Raw genomic sequence first — 21775 nt, forward strand, 5'->3', positions numbered from 1 at the left:
CAGTTTTTCATAATCAGAATTCCTTTTATTGTCATTGCGCACCAAAGAAAAAAATAGCTCCCAAGGCAAGTCAAATTGAATAAAATAATAATAAAAAATTATATCTCAATAAATATAAAAAATATAGTAGAAACACAGAACAACTGAGATGTTAAGGAAAAATAAATAAATGTGATCAGGTTTTAGATTAATTAGTCGTGTTCAGGGTAACAACAGCTTGGATAAAAACAGTTTTTCAGTCTGCTTGCTCTTGACTTTATTGTCCTGAAGCCCCTCACTGAGGGCAGGAGTTTGAAGAGGTGGTGGTCGGGCTGTGAGGGGTCCTTGATGATGCTGCGGGCTCTCCAGAGATCTGGCCTCTAGATATAAAACAAAACAAACCCTGTATGCTTAAAGACTATTCTTTATCAATCAGTCTCACTCCAGTGTCATATGTATGTTGGGTCATGTGAGTGTTAAAGCAACACAAATGCTCTGCATTTATTGCTACCATATCAGCCTAAGGTAAATTTGTTGTTTAAAACTGCTTTTAAAACTGCTTTAAGTTAACAGAACAGTTAAAACTGCTTTGGCTTGGTTGCCACAGCAACCAAGCGAAATTTCAACATGGCCTAATTATAATTTACCTGAAACTGTCATACTACTGATATTTGTAAGGGGCCAGTTGCAGCAGAATGTATTAACAAACTTAAAATATTTCAACTTTGTCTGCATTAGATCAGTACTTTTTTTAATTAAATAATATGTTTTAAAAATTCATACTGATGCAGTTTGGCAGGATAGAAATAAAAACTGATGTTATTTGACTGATGAAATAATAAGCACATAAGAGTTATCTTGAAATTCTATTTATGTGGCCCTCCAGAGGCTCGATGGCCACATAAATTGTTATGGTGGGCCGGTTTTGGCCCGCAGACCTTGAATTTGACACATGTGAGCTACAGGGCTGCAGGGCTCAACTTATTTATAAACAGCTCATAATTAGAGTATTAGATACATATTTGCAGCTTTTCTCAGTGTTATGCCATTACTATTGATGCTCTTAATTATTAGTGAATCTTCTCATCACTTTCATGCTCAGAGGACATTTTCTCCAAGTTAATTTTCGCCAGTGATCTTGATGTGGGCCTGAATATCCAGATGCATTCAATGGTTTTGTTCTGTTAACTTGATAAAGTGCTGTGGACAAAAACCCACGTGTTCTGATCTCATGGCCATTGGTGATCACATCGTCCTCCTGATTTATAGATGACGGTTCTACTGGGTCTCGGATGCTAGCTGGTGTGTGTGACTGCGTTGCAACAGCCAGTGTGAGCCAAGCGGCCGGCAGCACAAGGAGATTAAACACAGATGGACGTCACAATGTACTGCATGCATCACAGTCTAAATACTGCATCTCCATTAGCTGCACGGCATTTCGTCCACACACCGACTGATATGGTTGACGGCTTGTAATAACTGTAACTAATTCCTCATGGTCAGATCTTGACCAGAGCTGCTTGGACAATCCACAGTGGTCTTTATGATAACAATGTATGCTACAGAGAGAAAATCTACAACATCTTTAAGATGAAAAATCTGGAAACTTGTTGCAGGAGTCATTTCTCTCTGCTGCACCTCTGTCCAATGAGCTCGTTTTCTTTGTGGTTCTTATGTAGCTTTTTGCATCTCTAACACAATATATGAAAAGCTGACAGACTTTTACTCTGTTGATTCATCTCCTACCTATGGTGAAGAATGAGCTGAAGCGAAAGGAAAAACTCTGGATAAACCAGCCGGTCGGTCATGGGTTTTATGGATTAACACAGAAATAAACCGATTATGAATATAAGTTTCTGAGTGGCTAACCATAAGGTTAGCTGACCTCTGATTGATTGACTTATTCATTGATTGATTGATTGATTCATTGATTGATTGATTGTAATGAGAGATTTCTTTAGCTGGGCAAAATTAAAGAAATAATCCAAGTATTATTTTTCTGAATTCACCAATTTTAATAACTATTATAATATAGTTTCAAACTAATAGTCCAGTTTTCTAAACTTGTATGGATTTTAAAACTGACTGAAATAACAGATTAAATTCAACATTAATAATATGTTAAATATGTTTAAAATTGCCATTAATTAAATAATTTTCTTAATTGTTGTGGGACATTGTTTATCAATCAAGCAATTAAAAATATTAATTTTCTCTTCTTGCAATATATTGATGACAGTAAAGTTTAAAAATCCAAACATATTTAAGTAAATCAAGCATATCCTCCTGGTTCCAGATCAAGCTGGCCTAAAGGCCTCATGTATTTTCTGTCTTATCAATTATTAAGTCCCACATCCATCATTGTTTTGATAAACATTTTATTTTTTGTGGTAAAATATGGTAGTGATTTTATTATGCTTTCCTGAGTGAGATAATACTCAGACTGACTGTTAGCTACCAAGGCTAACATTAGCATCTGATTTAGATCTTTTATAAAGTGACATAATGTCACTTTATTATATGCTGACAGATAATCTGTGAAAAGATACATCTCCTCCACCTCTTCCATGCTACTGTTGCTGTCTGAAGAAATGCACCATTCCTGAGCAAAAACAAGCAATCAGAGCCAGGAGGAGGGTCTTAGTGCTGTCAATCAAACTCACAAACTCCCTGTTAAATGTGCTAATGGTGGAGAAACAATTTATTGTTACAGAAAAACCGTTCATCGGCTGTCATCGGTGGCCATGCTAACTAGCCTTAGCTAACAGCACAGCCTGTCATAAGCAGTACCACATGAAGTTGTGATTGACAGCGCTAAGACCCACCTCCTGGCTCTGATTGGTTGTTTCTAGAAGGCAGAGGAACTCCATTTTTTATTCAAAGATTTTCTGTCTTATACTGTCTGTTTCAACGGATAAGAAAAAGAATATTTTTTTTAATAAAATTTACGTACTATAGCTTTAATCCATGCTGCTGACAGCAGGTTTCTGTTTGTGTCTCGTGCAGAGCTGCAGAGGGAAGGCAGTATCGAGACTCTCAGCAACAGCTCAGGCTCCACCAGCGGTAGCATCCCACGCAACTTTGAAGGATACCGCTCTCCTCTGCCCACCAACGAGAGCCAGCCACTCAGCCTCTTCCCCTCCAACTTCCCCTGAAGCTTCGGCCCACCTGCTCAACACAAGTTCCACAGCAGCATGAATCAGATGTGTGCTTGTTGTTGTCTGCTGTCCCACAGCTGGTGGGACATGAGAGAGAGCCCAGCTGGATACCTGGTCAATATTCTAAGCTCACATTCTGCTGTTTGGTGAAGCTTTAGCTGATTTTTTTTTCTTTTAATTAGCTAGTTCTAATGCCATGGTGTCCAAAAAATATCAAACCTTTTATTGTTTCCCCCACATTTTAGCTAATGTCCAAGTGTAGATGTGTTTTGAGAGCCAATATTTTTCCGTATTCATTGATCGACCTGGGAACAGTCAGGAAACGTTTTTAACTATTTTTTTAAACTCAACCCCACAGAAGAGTCTGAGCCTGTTGCATTGTCGTCAAGTCCACTGAGCGTCCTCCGTGGTTGCTGATTTTTTACGGAGTGCCTATTGTGTGTCTGGGCCATAAGAAAAGGAGAAGAAAAAGAATGTACTCCTGGCAGTGATGTGTGGCTCCTCCCCTCCCCACCTCTCTCTCTGCGTTAGTGTGCGTGTGTGTGTGTGTGTGTGTGTGTGTGCGTTTTTAGATGTGTGTGGCTGCTTTCATGGCCCCTCGCTAAATGTTTTTGATTGAATTTACTCCCTTCTTGCCTTTGATTTTCATGTAATTACATTTGACAAAAGATGCAGTAATGAGATGACACTATTACTACATTGCAGAAGTAATTTAGATGTTTACAGTATAATTGAAATATGTTTCTGAATTTATCTAGATGGATTCCCTCTGCTGCACTCAGCCGTTCCATGTAGAACATTCTGGTTTTGCACGCTGAACTCAATCTTTTGTAGTTTGTTTTACATGTTTTGACCAAAATCTTGAAAAACCTGTAGATGTTTGGAACAATGCGTTTTCCTCCTGATAGCTTTTTGTTTAGCATAGAGGAACATGATGTATTGTTACCTGTAATTTTTTTTAATCAATGTAAAGTAATTGGATGATTTACAAACTGATAATAATGTGCACGACAGTGATCAGGTGGACTGTAGTCCATGGATCTAAAAACTGGAGAGCAAACATTTGTTGTTGATAATAATCTAACTTTGCTTCCCAGCATTCATTCATTAAAAGCTTAATAAAAGTAGAGGACTTTTTTTTCTATGTTTATGTGGATTACTCCAAATGTGTTGTTTCCATTTTAACCACAGCAGTGACCATCAGCACACAGTGCAACAGGTAATTAGTACCATATTTTTAACAGGCCATAAAGGGTTGTTAAAGGGCCTTTTTACTGCCAGTGCTGGCTCTTTGTTCTGGAAGAACCAAAAAAAAAGGCTCTGTTTATTTATTTTAATCAGCTCAGTTTCAAATCCCAGAAATCCTTTGTTCAAACTTTAACAGAATATAACACTGAACTCAAACTTGGAGGCAGATGTAGGTGAAAGCTAACAGACTCCTGGAATTAAAAAGTCACCTTGAGTTGAGCCTCAATGGAGGATCCGAAAGAGTCTCTTTTCAATAAAAACTGAACTTGTGTTCATCTGAAAATGGTCATTTCCAGTCCGGTTTGAAGAGAGAGGAGATGCTGTGAGATTGTTTTCCTGCTGCTGGTCAGACTCCCATGATCAGCAAGAAGAAAACACAACTTTGAAGTCAGAAGTCAGTTTAATGAGAGACACCCTTACAACTGGTAGCAGTATAAATACACAGGATTTCACTGTTTACATTAAAGCCATGTTTCCCAATATACTGCGTCCGTTAAATATTTGTCTTTCATTTAATTACTTTTAACAATAAGTGATTGTACCTTGAAAGCATTGCATATTTTCCAAGATAACCAAAGTGTCTGTGTTTTAGCACAACTCTTAAATTCTAGTGATTGAGCATAACATGAAACCCCTAACTAAACAGAACCAAGTCCTGACAGTTAGCCCACTCAAAACCAACCACACACGGCATCAGACAGGGCCGACTGCAGCAACAGCCTCTACAAAATCTCCACACGCTTGGTAAAATTGTAAGATTTAAATGGTAAAGATTTTGACAGATCATTTTCAAACCTTTTCCACATTTAGTGACATTTCTCCAACTTAATAAAGCAACAATCTTATTTGTAGAAGGGAAAAGAGGTGGAATAATCTAATTGCAATTTTCCATAGCCTAGAAGAAATGTTTTAAATAACCAACTTCATGTTTGTTTGTGACATTGGATTCATGATACTGAAAAATAAAATCCCTCCTCATCGTCAGCTTTCTAGTAAAAACAGAAAGGTTTAGGCTCAAAACTGACGTACATTTTGAATTGTTCTGAATTTAATCTGCTTTGAAAATAATTCTGGTTATTTGAAGAAGAACAACTCCAGACACATCATGTTCTACAGTGGCCATGGTGCTCTGTTCATACCGTGTTGTGGGCTAAACATACCTTTTGGAAATGTGACACAAAGCTTTTTTTTTTTTTTTGCCTCTGACCAAAACACAAAATGACGTTCTGTGACCTGCTAGGCTACCCGGCTTGGACATTTTCTGAGCAAAGAATTGACAAGTATTTAAAAAACAAGTAATCAGTCAGATAAATACATATAGTGCAGTTCTACTATTTTAAAGACAAAAAATGATATATAATCCAAACAAATAAGCAATAGATAGATAGATAGATAGATAGATAGATAGATAGATAGATAGATGTGTGCGTGTGTGTGTGAGTTAGACCAGGGTGAAGTGCTTCCGGTGTTTACTGTATTTTCTTTAGCTCCAAAGGGCATAAAATGCTCAGCAAATAGAAAATAAACATTAGAACAATGAGGTTTGTGTAAAACACAGAAGTCTGACCTAATTGTGTTCATGTGTGTCTGGTTTGTTTTTGGTTAAAAAATGTTCGTTCTTCATTTGGTGAAGTTATGAAGTTACTCGCAGTAGTTAGACGGTCCAGACATTTTACTCAAGTAACAGTGGTGACACTTCATAATAACACCACTCAAGAAAAAGTTCAAAGTACAGTGAAGGAAAGCCACTATAAGTATTTTTTGTCCAATAAGTAACTCAAGTAAATTTAACTGAGAAAATATGACTACTTACTATCCACCTCTGACAAAATAAAATTATGTAAAGGGATGATGAAAAAAGTATCAGTTTGTATTTATCTTCATTTAAAAAGAAAAGAAAGCCATGTCAAAAATTCTTTATAAAATATGTGAAAAAATACAAAATTACAATAATAAAACCCTTCTTGAAATTATGTAGCAAATTTTACTGGTATTTACATTTTTGGTTTATAATGAACTTCAACTCCTTGAGGAGAGACGGCCTCCTTGCAATCACCCTAATCTTATGTTTACCTGTTTCCAAGGATGCCAAAAATGAATTAACAAACACACTTTATCAGTTTAAAGCTTTGGACATTTATGCTTGTAGCTTTTTTTTTCTGTTTTATATTTAGCTGTTTGTTTTTTGTTTTTGTTTTTTTCATATCACAGGTGGAAATTGTCTGGGAGTTATTGATCAATATGTTCTTTGAGATCAAGTCATTTAACATGATTTGGTCAAAAGAAATACAAAGTATTATATTGTAATAGTTTTTATGTGCAGCTTCACATAAACTAGGAATATCTCAGGATGGCTAAATGATTTTTTCCAAGCAGTTGTGAATGAATGAAGCAGATGTTAATATGACAGAGTGTGGCATGTGCTTTAATCTCCATAATATATTAGTTTGACCTCTGAATTTATTGTTTACATTATGTCATGGAGCTCAACATGAGACAATATCTGCCAAAATCATCTGAACCAATGCACACAACATAAGACTGCTGCAAGGCCAAATGTTTTACTCCTTCAGTCTGTAAAGATTCTCCACCAAACTGGATAAATACATCATCACACACAGATTTGTTGTGAATTGCAGCAACATAAACAAACCTCAATAGCAAATTGAATAGAATTTGGGATTTTTTTTATTTGTAAAAAAGCAATGCAGATATCTTTTACAAGAAACATTTACAAAATAACTCAAAAAAGAAAGAAGGTTGCTGTGAGTCAATCAGTTCCATGTTGACCACCTGAGAGGACTGCAGAGCCTGAACCAGATCACCCTGCGAGGTGAAACTCAAACATGGCAGCAGTTAATAACCACGTGTCCCTACTATTCTTTTTCCACGTCTTTTTGTTCGTTGTAATTTGTAATTCTGTTTTTTTAAAAATGAAACGAGTCGAAGTCAATTGAGGCAGATCAGATCAGCTCCTACCTGCAGAGGAAGCTTCCGTTCGCCGCGGCTGAACAGAACATCTGTCTTCACCGGTTTCTGGGGAGATAAATGTTGTTTAGCGAGGAGTCCGTCAACAGGAGACCCAGCGCTGTGTTTTACAACATCAGTCACCTGAGAGGCGTCTGAAGAAACGGGGCCACATAGTGGGATTTGCAGGGGCCGACGAGGACACGCTGGACACAGACTCACCTGCAGCATGTGCTGCTTCAGGGGCTCCTGGGGCCTCAAGTAAGTCTGACCACAAATAAGACAGAAATGAGCAATATGTCTGTATATAAAGACTGTGGGAAAGGTTCGTTTTAGAAGCTCTTCAATTTACTTTGAGACAGTGCGTGTATCCATTTTCCTCAGTAACACTAATGCTAACGTTCACTAGCAGTTCCTGCTCTATCTTTTTAATCAGGTTTATTAGTTTTCTTTATTTTCATAAACATCCATTTAAAATGCATCTTTGATTGTTGTAAACTCTTTATATTTTCCTTGGCCCTAAAACATAATTTGGACATAATTTTTTGTGGTTCCTCATATTATATATATGTAGTAATATAAAGAAAACTTCCATATGTTTGAAAATAGAATCTTTCTTTGTAATGGCTTTATTTTTAAAGGTAGTCAGTTTAGTGCTCAACGCAACCTGGTAGAGGGGGGAGGGGTGCAGGCTGCTGACCCCTGACCTTAAAGTTAGCAGCAGGTTATTTTCTGGAGTAGAAACTCATGGAAATACATGGCTTTTATTATAATTATTTTTACGTATTTATTTATTTTAAAATTTTTAATACTGTCATATATTTATGATAGGCGCCGATCTCCAGATTTGTAAAAAATAAAAAAAGCAGCAAAACTTTGAACGCTAGAATAATAAACTGAACTGCAATGTTTCATTATAGGATCAATTTGGAGGATACGTGACTTGAATTCTGTCTGCCTAATTTTTTGTCTGTTAGCGCGCGCGCGCGCGTGTGTGTGTGTGTGTGTGTGTGTGTGTGTGTGTGTGTGTGTGTGTGTGTGTGTGTGTGTCTGAATAACTGCACAGTGATGAGCGCAGAGGACTCTTCAGCTGCTGCCCGATGTGATGTTGCGCCTTGTTTCATTTTTTCCCGTTTAGAAAAACTCCACAATTTTTTTGTGTTCTTTGTTTGTTCTTTGTTTCGACAGTTCGAAAAACGACATTTCAGCAGGTTGAGCCAGCTCTAAAGTTTTGTGATTAGAACGGAAATAAACCAAACCGTCTCCATACAGTTTGCTGAGCGCTGTTAGGACTCCCCGTCTTTTTATTCACTTATATTACTATCATTATTTTAATCTATAATATCTCGCTGTTGCGCAGAAACGCATTATATTAAAAATTATAACCATTTTAATGGTCGATTTTCGGCGTTCGGAATTTTTTTTTAAATCAACATTGCACTAAATTGTAATATTAACTCACAAGTAGAGGATGAATGCGTGTTAAAATCTGAATGTGTGTGTGTGTGTGGGGGGGGGTCAGGGGCTTCTAGAAGTTGTTGCGCAGAGGCCGAAATGTTCTGGATCACTTTTGAGGAGGCAGAGCAGATGGTTGAATAACTGGATATATCACAACACAATAATAAAAATATCGACAAAAGATTAATATGAAATCAGACGAAATTAGTAATCACTATAGACATCTCATGAAAAACATTTTATATACATATATAGTAGCAAAGATGCTTTCTTTCTTGTCTTTTTTTAGTGTGTTTTTTAATACTCAAAAAGATCAGTTGGGCTTTTATGAAAGAATAGCGCAGAGTCTATCTTTTGGTTTGTTTAGTTCTGGGGTTTTGTCAGCATGCCGGACAAACTCCTCCACCTGCGGGGCCTTTCTGCAGCTCGGGGTTCAGTTCAGCCTCGCCGTGATGAGCAGAGCTGAAATGAATCCTGCTCCGTCCGCTCAGTGTGAAGGAGCAGAGTTTATCTGACACTCTGTGACACTGAACCTGATCGGACCTCCTCAGACTGTCTGGGGCTGATCTCACACCTCCGTTAGGGGGGTCACCATAGCGCCCCCGCCTGGTCACCCACCTGTCGCCGGGTTTTCACGGGAGAGCAGCAGATAGGTCATTAAGCCACTTTGACTGAAAATGTCTGCATCATTGCGGAAGTGGGTTTATGTAGGCGTTAAACTGTTCCGCAGACAGAGCAACTCTTTTACGCTGTTTGCGCTAGTTTAAGGAAATACAGTGGCGTTTTTCCACAAGTTGGAGCTGATTTCATGAAACAGAGAAAAGAACAGGAGCAGCAGCAGGAGGAGGAGGAGAAAGAGATGAAGCAGGGGAGAAGACAGGGGAGGAGGGCTAGTCGCTATGGGTGGAGTGGGAGGGAGAAGGAGGAGGAAAAGAGAAAAGGAGGAGAAGGAGGAGGAGAGGGCCGCTGGTCCATGTGACAAGGGGAAATATGAGGGACTTTGACAGGTCTTAAACGGTCTGGCGCCAAGGCCTCAGTCTAGCCGCTAAATATAGCCAGAGAGATGATGTAGGGAGATGGGAGGAGAAGATGGAGAGATGAAAGGAAGAAGGGAACAATGTCTAGGAGAGGAACAATACAACAATACTCGTTTATGGACGAATATGGCGCAAAACCACCCGGTTGTATTGTAATTAGAGCGTCGTGGGCCCGGATCGTTGATCCAGTGGCCGCTGATGCAGACTGGAGGCGCTTTTTACGCGCATTTCCACATCTGCAGCCGCACTGAGCTGTATTGAGCGGGCAAATCAAGGACACTCACTCAAAAGCTTCTGTCAACTTCCTGTATGAAAAGCATCACGCAAGCAGTTAATTCTCTTTAAATATGAGCTCAAACTGCAGCAAGATCTGATGTCTCATATTCACCCTTCCAAAAATGCTCATTCTCAGCGGTAATTCATGATAATTCCCTCTGTGTTTTATTGTTTACTATCAGGAACAACCGTTTCAGAAAGTTAGTTTTCCACATTTCTGCATTTTGTTGGACACAACCAGCTCCCACATGTGCCCAAAGAGCGGGTCTAAGAAGCATATTTACTGTCTGCTTCCATTAATCCCCAACACAGAAGATGTGTTAATCTGTCAGCGCACAGCCCTGAGAATTACCAACAGTCCTCCTTCGACTTAATGACTTTTAAATCGCGCGTAATGGAGATTTCTCTGCCGTTTGAGGGCACAGAACAAATAAATGGTGACTAATTTGCACCAGCATTGTTGATACAATTATCCAGCTGAGTTTTGCGGCAGAAAAACCGTTATCCCCTCTCCATGTGTTGCTCATTTTTACCCTCTCAGTGAAGCTCTGGTCAGACTTTTAAAACAACAAAAATCAGTTGCTCCTTCATCCCTGCCTACCCAGCAGGTCTGAAGGTTCTCCTCTCAGCGGGCAGGTGCGGCCTAACTCAAAGAGAAGTGAAAGGAAACATTCTTGGATAAATATATTTTACGCTCTAATAGGATTTTATGCGCCATGCATTCTCAATGAGAGAAATTATTTTTCAGCCCATCCTCGTGCTCTCACTCGCAGCCCTGCTTCCACCCAGACAGGTCTGACTCTGCTGGAAGCCGCTGTCTGGCCCGCAGGCTTGCTACTTGAACGTGGCTGCAGAAAACTGGAAAAATCCCAGCAACAAGTGTGTACCACGGTGGAGATGAGCAATTCATGCGCCTACATCATGCGTTCATGTAACTGCTGCAGCATTTTTAAGAGGAGTGAATATTTAGTGTTGCCCCCTTTGACGCACTTTTTCAGTTTTTTTATTATTATTTGCACATTTCTGTAATAAAGTGGCGAAATATAAAAGAACAATTCTTTTGTTTACAAAAGAACACCCAAGTGCTAATTTGAGCTGTAAATGTATTGATAATATTCAAAACACTTTTTGAGCCAATTACATTTTTTTTGTTTTGTTTTGTTTTGTTTTTGCTTTTCTTCTCTCTCTCTCTCTCTCTCTTTCTTTTTTTTTTTAGCGGCTGTCAGCGGAAGCGGCAGAGACGCGGCTCACTTCCAGCCTTCATAGGAAATACGCAGCCGCCTCTGACGGTCTCATTCAGGGAGAGGATCACTTTTTGTTTCTGTTTTTGTTTTTTAAGTGACGCCTGTGGCCCAAGCAGAGCAGCTGCTTCTCCGAAAAGAACGAAAAGAAAAAAAAAAGACAGCTCACATCTGACACCAAGTCATGACCGAGGCGGAGAAGTGGAGCGGAGCCGCAGATGAGGCAGCAGAGGGGGCCGGAGGGGCTCACACATGCAACACTTCAGGGTAAATACAAAGAGACAGGAGATTGTTCTCGTTGCGGTGCATCAGCCGACTGGCGCCGGGCGGCTCGCTAACAACCCGAGTCCTAGTTCAGCAGGAGCCGCAGCGCGGCGCGGCGCTGTTCCTGCGGAGGCTCAGCGGAGCAGGGCGTCCGGAGGCCGGTGAGTGCGGGAGACCCATCCCCGCACAGTCCGCACCGTTTAACCGGATCCAAGCCGGCGGAGACCCCGCGCTGTCACGGCCTGTTTTCGGATCCCACTCAGCACTAAATCATGTCATCGCCGCGCCTGTTTGATGTGGAAGTAGAAGCGACGCAGAAGGAAACATCAACGCGATGCTGAGCGGCAACAACACAAGTCCAATCACAAAAAGATGGTCTAAAAATACAAGAGAAGTTCAATAAACTTTCAGCTGCTAAACAAGGAAGAATTTCACTGAAGTGGACACTCACCGCTTTCTTCCTCCCTGAATTTTCTCTCAGACTATATTCATCGTGAATCTTTTCGTTTCCTCTTTTTTTCTTTTTTTTTAACGCAGCTTGTGCCTCTTCCAGCCCTCAGTGCACCGCTGCTGCTGCCGCTGCCTCCCCGACACCTTGACCAGGAAACACGGCCAGGCTGAGCTGCTCTCCCCCCGAAGAGGCTGGGGATGTTTGAGGCGAGGCACAGCTGACCCTACCCGGCACACTGTGAAGTAAATCACCGTAAGTGCAATAAACAGCCGACCAATAACTACAGTGTGTGTTAATATGGAGAACGGCTGCGGAGAGTAGCGATTCTGGGAGATCAGTCTCTCCGGAATGCTCAGATAGCTGCGACTCGAGGATTTCCTGTTCTGAGACACTGACTGTGAAGCAGCGAAGCTGTTCTCCTGCTCAGAGGTGAGTATGTAGACAATGAGTCTGTGGACAGGTTGCTTTTTTTTTTTCCGGAGGCGACGTTGTAAAAACGCAAGCCGAGAGAGATGATGCCTCCACCGGCCAAGCACTGAGGGCTGACCCGGTGTTTGGCTTGGAAATGGGGGTGGGATTTCCCAATCTTTCCTGTCATTGGTTAATATTTTATTCTGTTGACATGTTTTCTTACTGCTAATGCTTCCGACACCTTCTTGCCCCTCCACCCCTCCTCCTCTCCTCTCCTAGAGTCTGGCCGGAGCTGTCAGAACCACGCCTATAGGGGCCCACAATTGGTCCAGAAAGCGTAAAATCAGCAATCAAAGGGGCTTGGTTCATTAGTGCTGGGGATGGAGGCAGGAAGGACATGTGAGATAGTAACAGATCAGCAGTGAACAGGGCCACATCTCTTCAGTCAGGGTGGAATGACTGAAGTAGAGGAGACTTAGCGCAGCCGGGCTGAGCCGTCACAGCGCCGCCGACACTGAAGGACGCAGCCGAGGAACCGAAGGAGGAAAAAAGACATCAGCAGCAACTCTGGTCTGTTTTTTCTACCCGACAACACGTCGAGTGTTTTGGCAAGAGGCAGCAGCCGTCTGCGCCGCTTTAAAGAAATTATCTGCCGTCGAAGCGCAGAGCTACACTGGCTCCAGGTCGGGGCGGAGATACCACTAAAACATCCATCGTTGTTTCACTTCGCTTTTTGTGGATGCACCGATGAGAGATCCAGTTTTCACAGGGACTGCGATGGCTTATCACCCTTTCCACCCACACCGGCCGACCGATTTCCCCATGTCCGCCTTTCTAGCGGCCGCGCAGCCTTCCTTCTTCCCAGCGCTCAGCCTTCCTCCCGGGGCGCTCACCAAGCCTATCCCGGAGCACGGCCTGGCCGGGGCGGCGGAGGCTGGACTCCACCCGGCCCTCAGCCACCATCAGGCGGCTCATCTCCGCAGCATGAAGAGCCTGGAGCCCGAGGAGGAAGTGGATGACGACCCCAAAGTAACGCTGGAAGCCAAGGATCTTTGGGACCAGTTTCATAAACTCGGAACGGAGATGGTTATTACCAAGTCTGGAAGGTAAGAATTCCTCCGAGTTCTAATCAATTCTCAAACAGAGTCTCAGTTTCCCTGTAGAAAAGTCGTTTAAAGACAAAAAATAAATACTAAAACTTGTAAGATTTAAGCTGGCAGCAAACAATAAATGCTGCGTTAGGCCTTCACTAGCAGATGGTTAGTCTGAGCTGCTGGTAATGACCAGAATCCAAACCAAGAGAGCACTTGAAGAACACAACATATTTAGCTCAAACTAACCCAAAACGTACTACTTTAAATGTAGTTTCTGTTCTGTTTTTTTTGTTGTTGTTGTTGTTTGTTTGTTGTTTTTTTGTTTTGTTTTGTTTTGTTTTTTCTTTAGTTTAGTTTTGTTTTGGTAATGTTAGCTTTGCGGGGCTAAAACTGTGTCTTATTTACAAACACAGTCTAATTTCGTCCATCACAGGGTTCAGAGTGCATATTTGCGGTATTTTGGGGGGATTGTGTTCTGAGCTTTTATCGGGTTTTATCTTTCAAACTGCATTCATGGAGACAGCAGAGCTTCTGGCTTTTATAAACAGGCTGTCACTTCAAAACGCAGGGAGGTGAAGCAGTGTGCTCATAAATACGCTGCTGGACAACACACTCAAACACACACACACGCACGCAGAAAGAGAGAGATGAACAGACACACTGTGGATTTTTCTCTGTAATAAAATCATATGGGACAGCTGCTGTGGTTTTCCTGCGTCCTCTCCACTGCGTCGAAGCGCCGCGGTGACTTCCACTGTTTCTCCTCTGCAGAAGGATGTTTCCCCCGTTCAAGGTGCGGATAAACGGCCTAGATAAAAAAGCCAAATACATCCTGCTGATGGACATCGTGGCGGCGGACGACTGCCGCTACAAGTTCCACAACTCTCGCTGGATGGTTGCGGGCAAGGCCGACCCGGAGATGCCTAAGCGGATGTACATCCACCCGGACAGCCCGGCCACCGGCGAGCAGTGGATGGCCAAGCCTGTTGCCTTCCACAAACTCAAGCTGACCAACAACATTTCGGACAAGCACGGATTTGTAAGTAGCCTAAATCAGCGTGAAAGTGGTTGGCTTGGTGGAATTATTCGTTTTATGTGCGCACGTGGGAGTTTGGGCTGGATGTAATGGTGTTAGTGGTGAAGTTTAGGTCAGGAAACAGTTTTATGATTTGGAAAGTGGGTCAAAGAAAAAATGTCAGCGACGGGAATAACAGCTAGGACATTGCTTCATTACGAAACAAACTATTTTAAATATAAAGATCAAACAAAAGTTCTTCAAAATCCAAGTTCAAATATTCTCTACTTGTCCACACGAGTCCAAGTCTGTTGACAGAGATTATTCATTCCATCGCAGCTCGGCTGATTTAGAGGCAGGCTGTGTTTTCCTGCTCCTGCTCGGCAGGCTCCTCGGATCCTTGCTGCCGCCGCTGGGAGGAAGAAAAGGGAAGAGAAAAAAATGATCCGGGCCGAGTGTTTGCGGGATTAGGTGGTGTGTTGTCGAGTCGGGTCAGAGACAAACGAATGAAATGTGTGTGGAAGGCACAGAAGCCTGTTACCTAATAATATAATATATGAACCTACTAATATGATCCCTATACGTTGTATTTTATTCGAATGAAATGTTTTTTAAAGAGTCCGGGCTGCAGAAGCAAACAGAATTGCAGGTCGTTATGAAAGCTGCTGCAGGACTTTTGTGTTCATGTTTTTAAATGTTCTCGTGTTGGTTGGAAATATTCTACAAAATTAGTATAATATTTTTCACGTTTATTGCTGGTTTTATTTAGAACTTCAAAATATTTGATGTCAAATTTTATAAGATTGCTTTTAAAATAATCGTTGAAATAATCTAAAAAATTCCACCAAAATATCTATAATTTCAATGGATTTTCCCCCCAATAAAAATTGAAATATGTATATTTTTTTCCCTTCTGTAGTTCTGATCTCTTATGACAACATGTGTGGCCTGCTCTGCTTCTGCCCCTTTACCCTGAACTAATTACAGACAAGTGTTATGTGGCCAGTAATTATAACAGCGCGCTGGATGATCCACCTCTGCATATTTAGCCTCAGTCATGCTCCGATATTTACGCCAAAGCTGTGCTTCTTTGTGTGTGTTGGTCCAGACCATCCTGAACTCCATGCACAAGTACCAGCCCAGGTTCCACATAGTGCGGGCCAACGACATCCTGAAGCTGCCCTACAGCACCTTCAGAACCTACGTGTTCCCAGAGACCGAGTTCGTGGCGGTGACGGCCTACCAGAACGACAAGGTGAGCCGCTGCCGCTGCCGCCTGCAGCGTCCGGCCACTAATATGGCCGCTATGGTTTGCATAATAAATGTACTGCATGAATCCACCTCCCCTCCCCCCACCACCGCCACCAAAAACACTGAAGACTTAATCTGATTTTGTAGGTCGCCTAATTTTCCTGCTTAGGACTCCCATGTTCCACTTGCTTTTTTTAATTGCTTGGATTTGTGTGTGGAGAAGATTTATCTCACAGGGTCTTGGCCGCGAGTTCTCTGCCGGCATAACAGAAGGCTAAGATGCATAATAAACAAATTGGTCGAATAAATATTACAAAAAAGTGTTTGATTCACTTTTGGCTTCAAGTAGAATAAATTTGATCTCATTTATTTATTTATTTATTTATTTATTTATTTATTTATTTATTTATTTATTTATTCATTTTGTCTAGAATATATGCTCATTGAATAACATTACTGTCATTTCGGAGCTCACTTTGTGCGCCTTTATGTCGAGTCGTGAGGGTAATTTGGGTTTGTGTCCGGACGGGTGGAATCGGAGGTGTGTTTCGGGAGGGGGCGGGGGGGGGTTCTTTGTAAAATTTTGTGGTAAAGAGTCACCATCGATTAGAGGTCCAGGAGCTGCTGGACATTCTGTCTGTTCCGACTGAAAAATGCCTGAAGCGTTTTATTAGCTGAGCTCTGAGGGCCTCCAGGAGCCCCGAAAAAAAATGACTTTTTTTCTGCTCCGTGTCCGGTCATAGGTCGACAGACCCGGTCTGGTTCAGAACACATGGCATTCGCAACTGCGATCCAAGTCGCATTATTAATTATTGTGATACTAATCATTTGTTCCGGTATGGCACCAGTTTCCCTGCTGACTATCAAAGACTCGTCAAGGCCCATAAAGAATATTTCGTAATAGAATTTCTCTCTGGGGCCCAATAAGAATAACGCCCCCATTTGACACCTTTATTAATAATGCAAATCCAGGGCAGCGGTGGCTGCTGCCCAGCTCTCGGCCTGTGTTAATCCCAGCCGTTTTCCTTCAATAAGAACCAACTGTTCTTCATTCAATTGTAGGCTGAATGTAAAAAACGTGCTCTTCTTTATGCTTTTTGGGCAGATAACGCAGCTGAAAATTGACAACAACCCTTTCGCTAAAGGATTCAGAGACACGGGCAACGGCAGGAGAGAAAAAAGGTACGGAACCAACACCTGCTAAATGAGTGCATGTGCGCATGCGCGTCCCCCTTACTGTTTTATACCTGGCGCGTCAGAATTATTATTATTATTATTATTATTATTATTATTATTATTTACAGGAAACAGTTGACCATGCCTTCGCTGCGGATGTATGAGGACCAGTGCAAAGCGGATCGGGAGGGCGCGGATTCGGACGCCTCCTCTAGCGAGCCTCAGGCCGGCCGAGATGCAGTCCACTCCCCGCTGGGCCCCAGCACCAGCCCGCTAAGGTTCAGCAGGCCCAGCCGAGGTGAGAAATATTAGGGTGCTGTTTGTCTGTTTGTCTGGCGGCCCTGGGTGAGCAGGACAGCAATATTAATCATTGTGGATGAATTACGGAATCCGAACCTTCAGTCCAATGTTATGTTGGCTAATCCATCACGATGTTATTAATCGAATTGGATTATATTATGTCACTTATAATTCAGCTATTTTATAAGAGTTTATATTTACCAGCGGGAACAACAACAACATATGATAATAATAATAATAATAATAATAATAATAATAATAATAATAATAATAATAATAATAATAGTAATAATAATAATAATAGTTGCTTTTGTTAACTTTGAGTGAACCTAGTGAGTACAGACACATGACGATGAAAAGATCAAGTTTGGATTTTACTCTGTTTTTGAACTTTTGAAACAAATCTATAAAACTTTTCTCTCTCTTTTCCTCCAGTCCTTATTTTTCCAGTATATTTTTGACCATTATTTTGACACTAAAATGCATAAAACTTTAATAGCTACAAACTGTGCCTAATGCTTTATTTTTTTTTCATTAGAAACAAAACACATTTATTTTTAGCCCAGGTAAATTAAAAATACATACTACAAACTTTAAAACCCCAGGGATTTTTAATCCGGGCTATATGGTGTAATTATGCATGTCGTACATTTTGAGAGCAACTTTTGAAGTTCAGAAGATGTTTGATTGTTTTTCATACTCTGCTCATTTGTTCAGTGGGGAACTGGACTTATACATCTTCCCACTTTCTGTTTTTCAGATGAGAAAACACTCACAGACAGTGAGCAGGAGCTGGAGCAGCAGGACGAGCGCTGCACTGGCTCCAACAGCCCAGGGACTGAACCTGTGTCCCCTTACAGCTCCAGGTGTGAGGAGCGCGTGAGGGACCGGCCCAGTGCCGAGAAGAAGGATGAATCCATATTCAGTATAAGGAATCTAGAGAAGGACAAAGCAGAGAGCAGGCACAGGAAGGACACCACAGAGGTGTTGACTAAGGACGCTGAGGCTGGAGGCACGGCTGCCACTAAGGACACATTCTCCCCTCTAGTGGTCCAAACTGAGAGCCCCTCGCACTTCAGCCCAGGTCACCTACAAAGCCTGGCTCTGTCTGGGCTCCACAGTCAGCAGTTCTTTAACCCCCTGAGCACCGGATCGCCGCTTTTGTTTCATCCCGGCCAGTTTGCCATGGCCCCTGGAGCCTTTTCTGCTATGGGAATGGGGCATCTGTTGGCCTCTGTTTCAGGAGCAAGTGGTTTGGAAAACGGCAGCCTCTCCACCCAGGGCACTGGAGGAACTCCTAACCCTTTCCCCTTCCATCTGTCTCAGCACATGCTTGCCTCTCAGGTAAGGAGGGTCACACAGACCAAAAAAGTTGCACCTCTGTAAGTTTTATCAGACTATCTGACAGCAGTAAAGCAGAAACCCTTGAGCTTGTACCTGAGTGTAGTCAGGTTAGATTTTCCCTTCTTTAGGCACCTTACCGTTTATTCTCACCTCATTTTGCACAGTTCTTCACATACCAGGAGCTAACCTACCATGAATCAGCAGGTTTTTTTCTTTCTCTTTAAGTCAAGGTTGTAAGAATGAACAGTAAAATGCATGAAGCATGTAGAACTCCTAAGTAATTTATTGTTAATTTAGAAGAGTTTACCAGAAGTCTACTCATAAAAACATGTTTTTGTTTTTTGTTTTTTGTTTGTTTGTTTTTAGAATAGATCACTGGGTTCAGAGGATAATATTAATAAAAAAAATACATTGCTCAGAAGATAAAGATGTTTATGGCTTTGCTCCTACCAGTCCTACCTTGTAAATTCCTGCAGTGAATGAGACCTGTCTGAAAGTTTCTCTAAGTTGTTGCTCTTTTGTGTTTCAGGGCATCCCCATGCCTCCTTTTGGAGGTCTTTTCCCGTATCCGTACACCTACATGGCAGCTGCAGCAGCTGCAGCTTCAGCCTCAGCCTCAGCTCTCCCTGCGACCAGCACCTCCAGCCCGCTCTCCAGAAATCCCTTCCTGGCCTCGTCCCGTCCCCGCCTACGCTTCAACCCCTACCAGCTCCCCATGTCGCTGCCCCAGAGTTCCAGCCTCCTCACTACTGGCCTGTCCAGCAGCCTCAGCCTGGGCAATGAGTCATCCAAACCTGGCAGCAGGGAGAGCAGCCCGGCCCCAGATCACCACAGCAACCATAAGACAGGGGGATTGGGTGGAAGGGTGGCTTCTCCCAAAACCTCCATGAAGGACTCTGTAAACGAGCTGCAGAGCATTCAGAGACTGGTCAGTGGCCTGGAGGGCCAACGGGAACCCTCTCCCACTGCAGACTCTCCAAAGTGATGAGGACTTTGTGTCTGGGGTGAAGACTACCAGAGAACTTTGGGTGCATATGTCCTGTACAGCACATCACAGACACTGACATGATGAGAGTCTATGAAGACTAATTACAAAAATATTTTCAGAACAAAGCTGCGGGTACACAAAGATATATATAGTCTGTCATTATAAGAAATCTTTTTTTTTTCTTTTTTTTTTCACAAGTATTGAAGGTTTCCTACCGTGCTGACTGGTTTACAGAGAAAATCTCTCTAGACATTTTCACCACAACCACTGAGTCCTGCTGTTTGACATCCTCTCCCCAAACCCACCAGGTACACCATCATGCTCTTTTAAATGAGCTCAGAATGATTTGAAAAATCCTAAATTATAATTCTACAGCAATGGAAATGAAACATCTTAGCAAAAAGTTAACCACTTACGTTCAAGGATGTGGAGCAGAGAGTAGCTATGGCATGTGGTGATGTTAGGATGAACCACAGAGGGGCCTGGAGGGGCCTGGAGGCACCCATGTATGGGTGAGCCTGCAGCTGCACGCACATATATGGAGCATTTGAAGCTTTCAGCATCCAACTTTCCAACTTTTTTTTTTTTTGGGGGGCGGGGGTGTTGTTTTGTTTTGTTCCTTTTTTCTTTTTTTTCTTTTTTTTTAAGCAAAACCGATCCTGGAACAGGAGCCTAATGACGGCAGGTCTGCTTATTTCACAAAAAGGGATGGAAGGATGGAAGGTGAAAATCCCGTCTGACAGAGACTAACCGCTCATCATTTCATGCCAGAAATATTCTTGCTGAACTATTTATGTAATTAAAATTTTCTGTAAATAAATCTAAGATCAAGAATATGCAATTGGTATTAATTTATTCAATGCTGTATATTAGCGTGTATATATACCTTTTTTTGTCGTTTCCCTTCCTGATCCTCCTTCTCGCTGACCCTCACCACTCTATGCTAAATGAACATATACTGTAAATTGGAGCTATTTAGCGCTTGTTGGTTTGAAAAAAAAAAAACAACTGTATGGAGTATCAGAATTTTTTAAAATTGTAATATTATTTTTAGGAGATGAGTGTGCCATGTTTTTGTCCACATCCACAAACAAACAGAGAGGAACGAGAAAGAAATCCGCAAGGATTCAAGGAAGGAAAAAAAACTCACCTCAGGTTATTTTAATAAAGTCAGGAGTTCCTCTTATGTGCGCAACATTCATACTCATAAATTTATTTAAAGATGGAACTGTCTTGTTTATGCTGGTTTTCCTCTTTTTTGAGTTGTCTCACACTTTCAATAAAAAAATCGTTGTGATTAAAACTTCCATCATTTTTATTGTTTTTATCCTGATGTTTGATTAGAGAGAATATTGGCAGAAATTTTGCGAGTAACTTTAAATGATGCCAGGAATGAACTCATGCAGAGCCTTTATGCAAAAGCAAGTGGTGCCATGGCGCCATCTGCCGGTCACATGTGCAGAGAAAGTCGAAATTTTAATGCGGTTGGTTGAATTTGAAAAAAATATACAGCTTGTTTGCGCAATTAAAAGTCTCTAAAATACGTGGTTTGAATTGTCGGTAATTAGATGATTTTGCGTTAATGCAGCAGCTGATTGGTCGCTATTTTCATCCTCACCGTCGTCATCATGTGGCCTGTCAAGTTCAACATGAACAATAGAAATCCTGCGCTTATTCTGCAGTCTATGTTAGGTGTGTGACGTCATCCAGGTCTATTTTCACTGTTTCGCTCGCAATCAATCAGCACTTCCTTCACTATTGTGTGCACGCTTGTATTTTTAGAAAGCGTCGAGTAATGCCTGTATTTATAGGAAGCTCTCTCACACATCCTCTGCAGCCGGACGACAAAATCCGAGTGCTTCAGTGTGAAGTGGGGACATGGTGTGGGAACAAACTCCCAGCAGAACGAGCTGTCTGTCCAGTGGGAAAATTAAAATAAATAATCCTGATGATAATAATGGAGCTCTTCATTAGCAGAGTGTGATGTCTGTAGCTGAACTCAGCGACACAAACATGATTAGACCAAGTTTCAGCCGGCCGGCTTCTCTGAACTCTTTGGTGTGAAGTCTGTGTGTGTCAATCCTGTGCGGGAGCATGACGCAGCAGTGTGTGTGTGT

General features: G+C 41.8%; 2 protein-coding genes and 1 long non-coding RNA gene across 9 annotated transcripts in view; 2 read left to right on the forward strand and 1 right to left on the reverse strand.

Moving 5' to 3' along the window:
* The window catches only part of bcas3 (BCAS3 microtubule associated cell migration factor), a 392159-nt gene extending 387895 nt beyond the window's left edge, over nt 1–4264 (forward strand). For all 5 annotated transcript variants that reach the window (XM_007565551.2, XM_016678300.1, XM_016678301.1 and 2 more), the window contains one exon: nt 2986–4264. In XM_007565551.2, the coding sequence (XP_007565613.1) occupies nt 2986–3134 (149 nt within the window). In that variant the 3' untranslated portion in view covers nt 3135–4264. The remainder of the gene's footprint in view (nt 1–2985) is intronic.
* Nucleotides 4265–5583: 1319 nt separating this feature from the next.
* Nucleotides 5584–12171, reverse strand: LOC103147295 (uncharacterized). The gene is made up of 3 exons (XR_001663871.1): nt 12080–12171; nt 7497–7619; nt 5584–7421 (listed from the first exon to the last, which is right to left on the reverse strand). It is a non-coding gene; the product is annotated as an uncharacterized LOC103147295 (long non-coding RNA).
* On the forward strand, nt 8060–20965 carry tbx2b (T-box transcription factor 2b). Of its 3 annotated transcripts, none has more exons than XM_007565549.2 (8): nt 8060–12508; nt 12770–13596; nt 14356–14623; nt 15702–15854; nt 16956–17032; nt 17155–17324; nt 18087–18670; nt 19200–20965. In XM_007565549.2, exons 2-8 carry the CDS (start codon nt 13238–13240, stop codon nt 19653–19655), a joined length of 2067 nt encoding a protein of 688 aa, XP_007565611.1. In that variant the 5' UTR covers nt 8060–12508; nt 12770–13237; the 3' UTR covers nt 19656–20965. The 3 variants fall into 3 exon arrangements, with proteins under 3 accessions (XP_007565611.1, XP_007565610.1, XP_016533790.1); XM_007565548.2 differs by having other exon boundaries at nt 8060–12331; XM_016678304.1 differs by lacking the exon at nt 8060–12508 and having other exon boundaries at nt 12776–13596; nt 15708–15854.
* Nucleotides 20966–21775: the final 810 nt, after the last annotated feature.

Source organism: Poecilia formosa, unplaced genomic scaffold, assembly GCF_000485575.1.
Source record: "Poecilia formosa unplaced genomic scaffold, Poecilia_formosa-5.1.2 Scaffold179, whole genome shotgun sequence".
Classification (NCBI taxonomy): Eukaryota; Metazoa; Chordata; class Actinopteri; order Cyprinodontiformes; family Poeciliidae; genus Poecilia; species Poecilia formosa.

What these genes read in the sequence shown, in the direction of transcription:
- tbx2b (XM_007565549.2), top strand. Translation starts at nt 13,238, where the DNA reads ATGAGAGATCCAGTTTTCACAGGGACTGCGATGGCTTATCACCCTTTC. An exon ending in GTTATTACCAAGTCTGGAAG is followed by an intron (nt 13,597 to 14,355) that starts GTAAGAATTCCT and finishes TCTCCTCTGCAG; the next exon opens with AAGGATGTTTCCCCCGTTCA. An exon ending in GTTCAGCAGGCCCAGCCGAG is followed by an intron (nt 17,325 to 18,086) that starts GTGAGAAATATT and finishes TCTGTTTTTCAG; the next exon opens with ATGAGAAAACACTCACAGAC.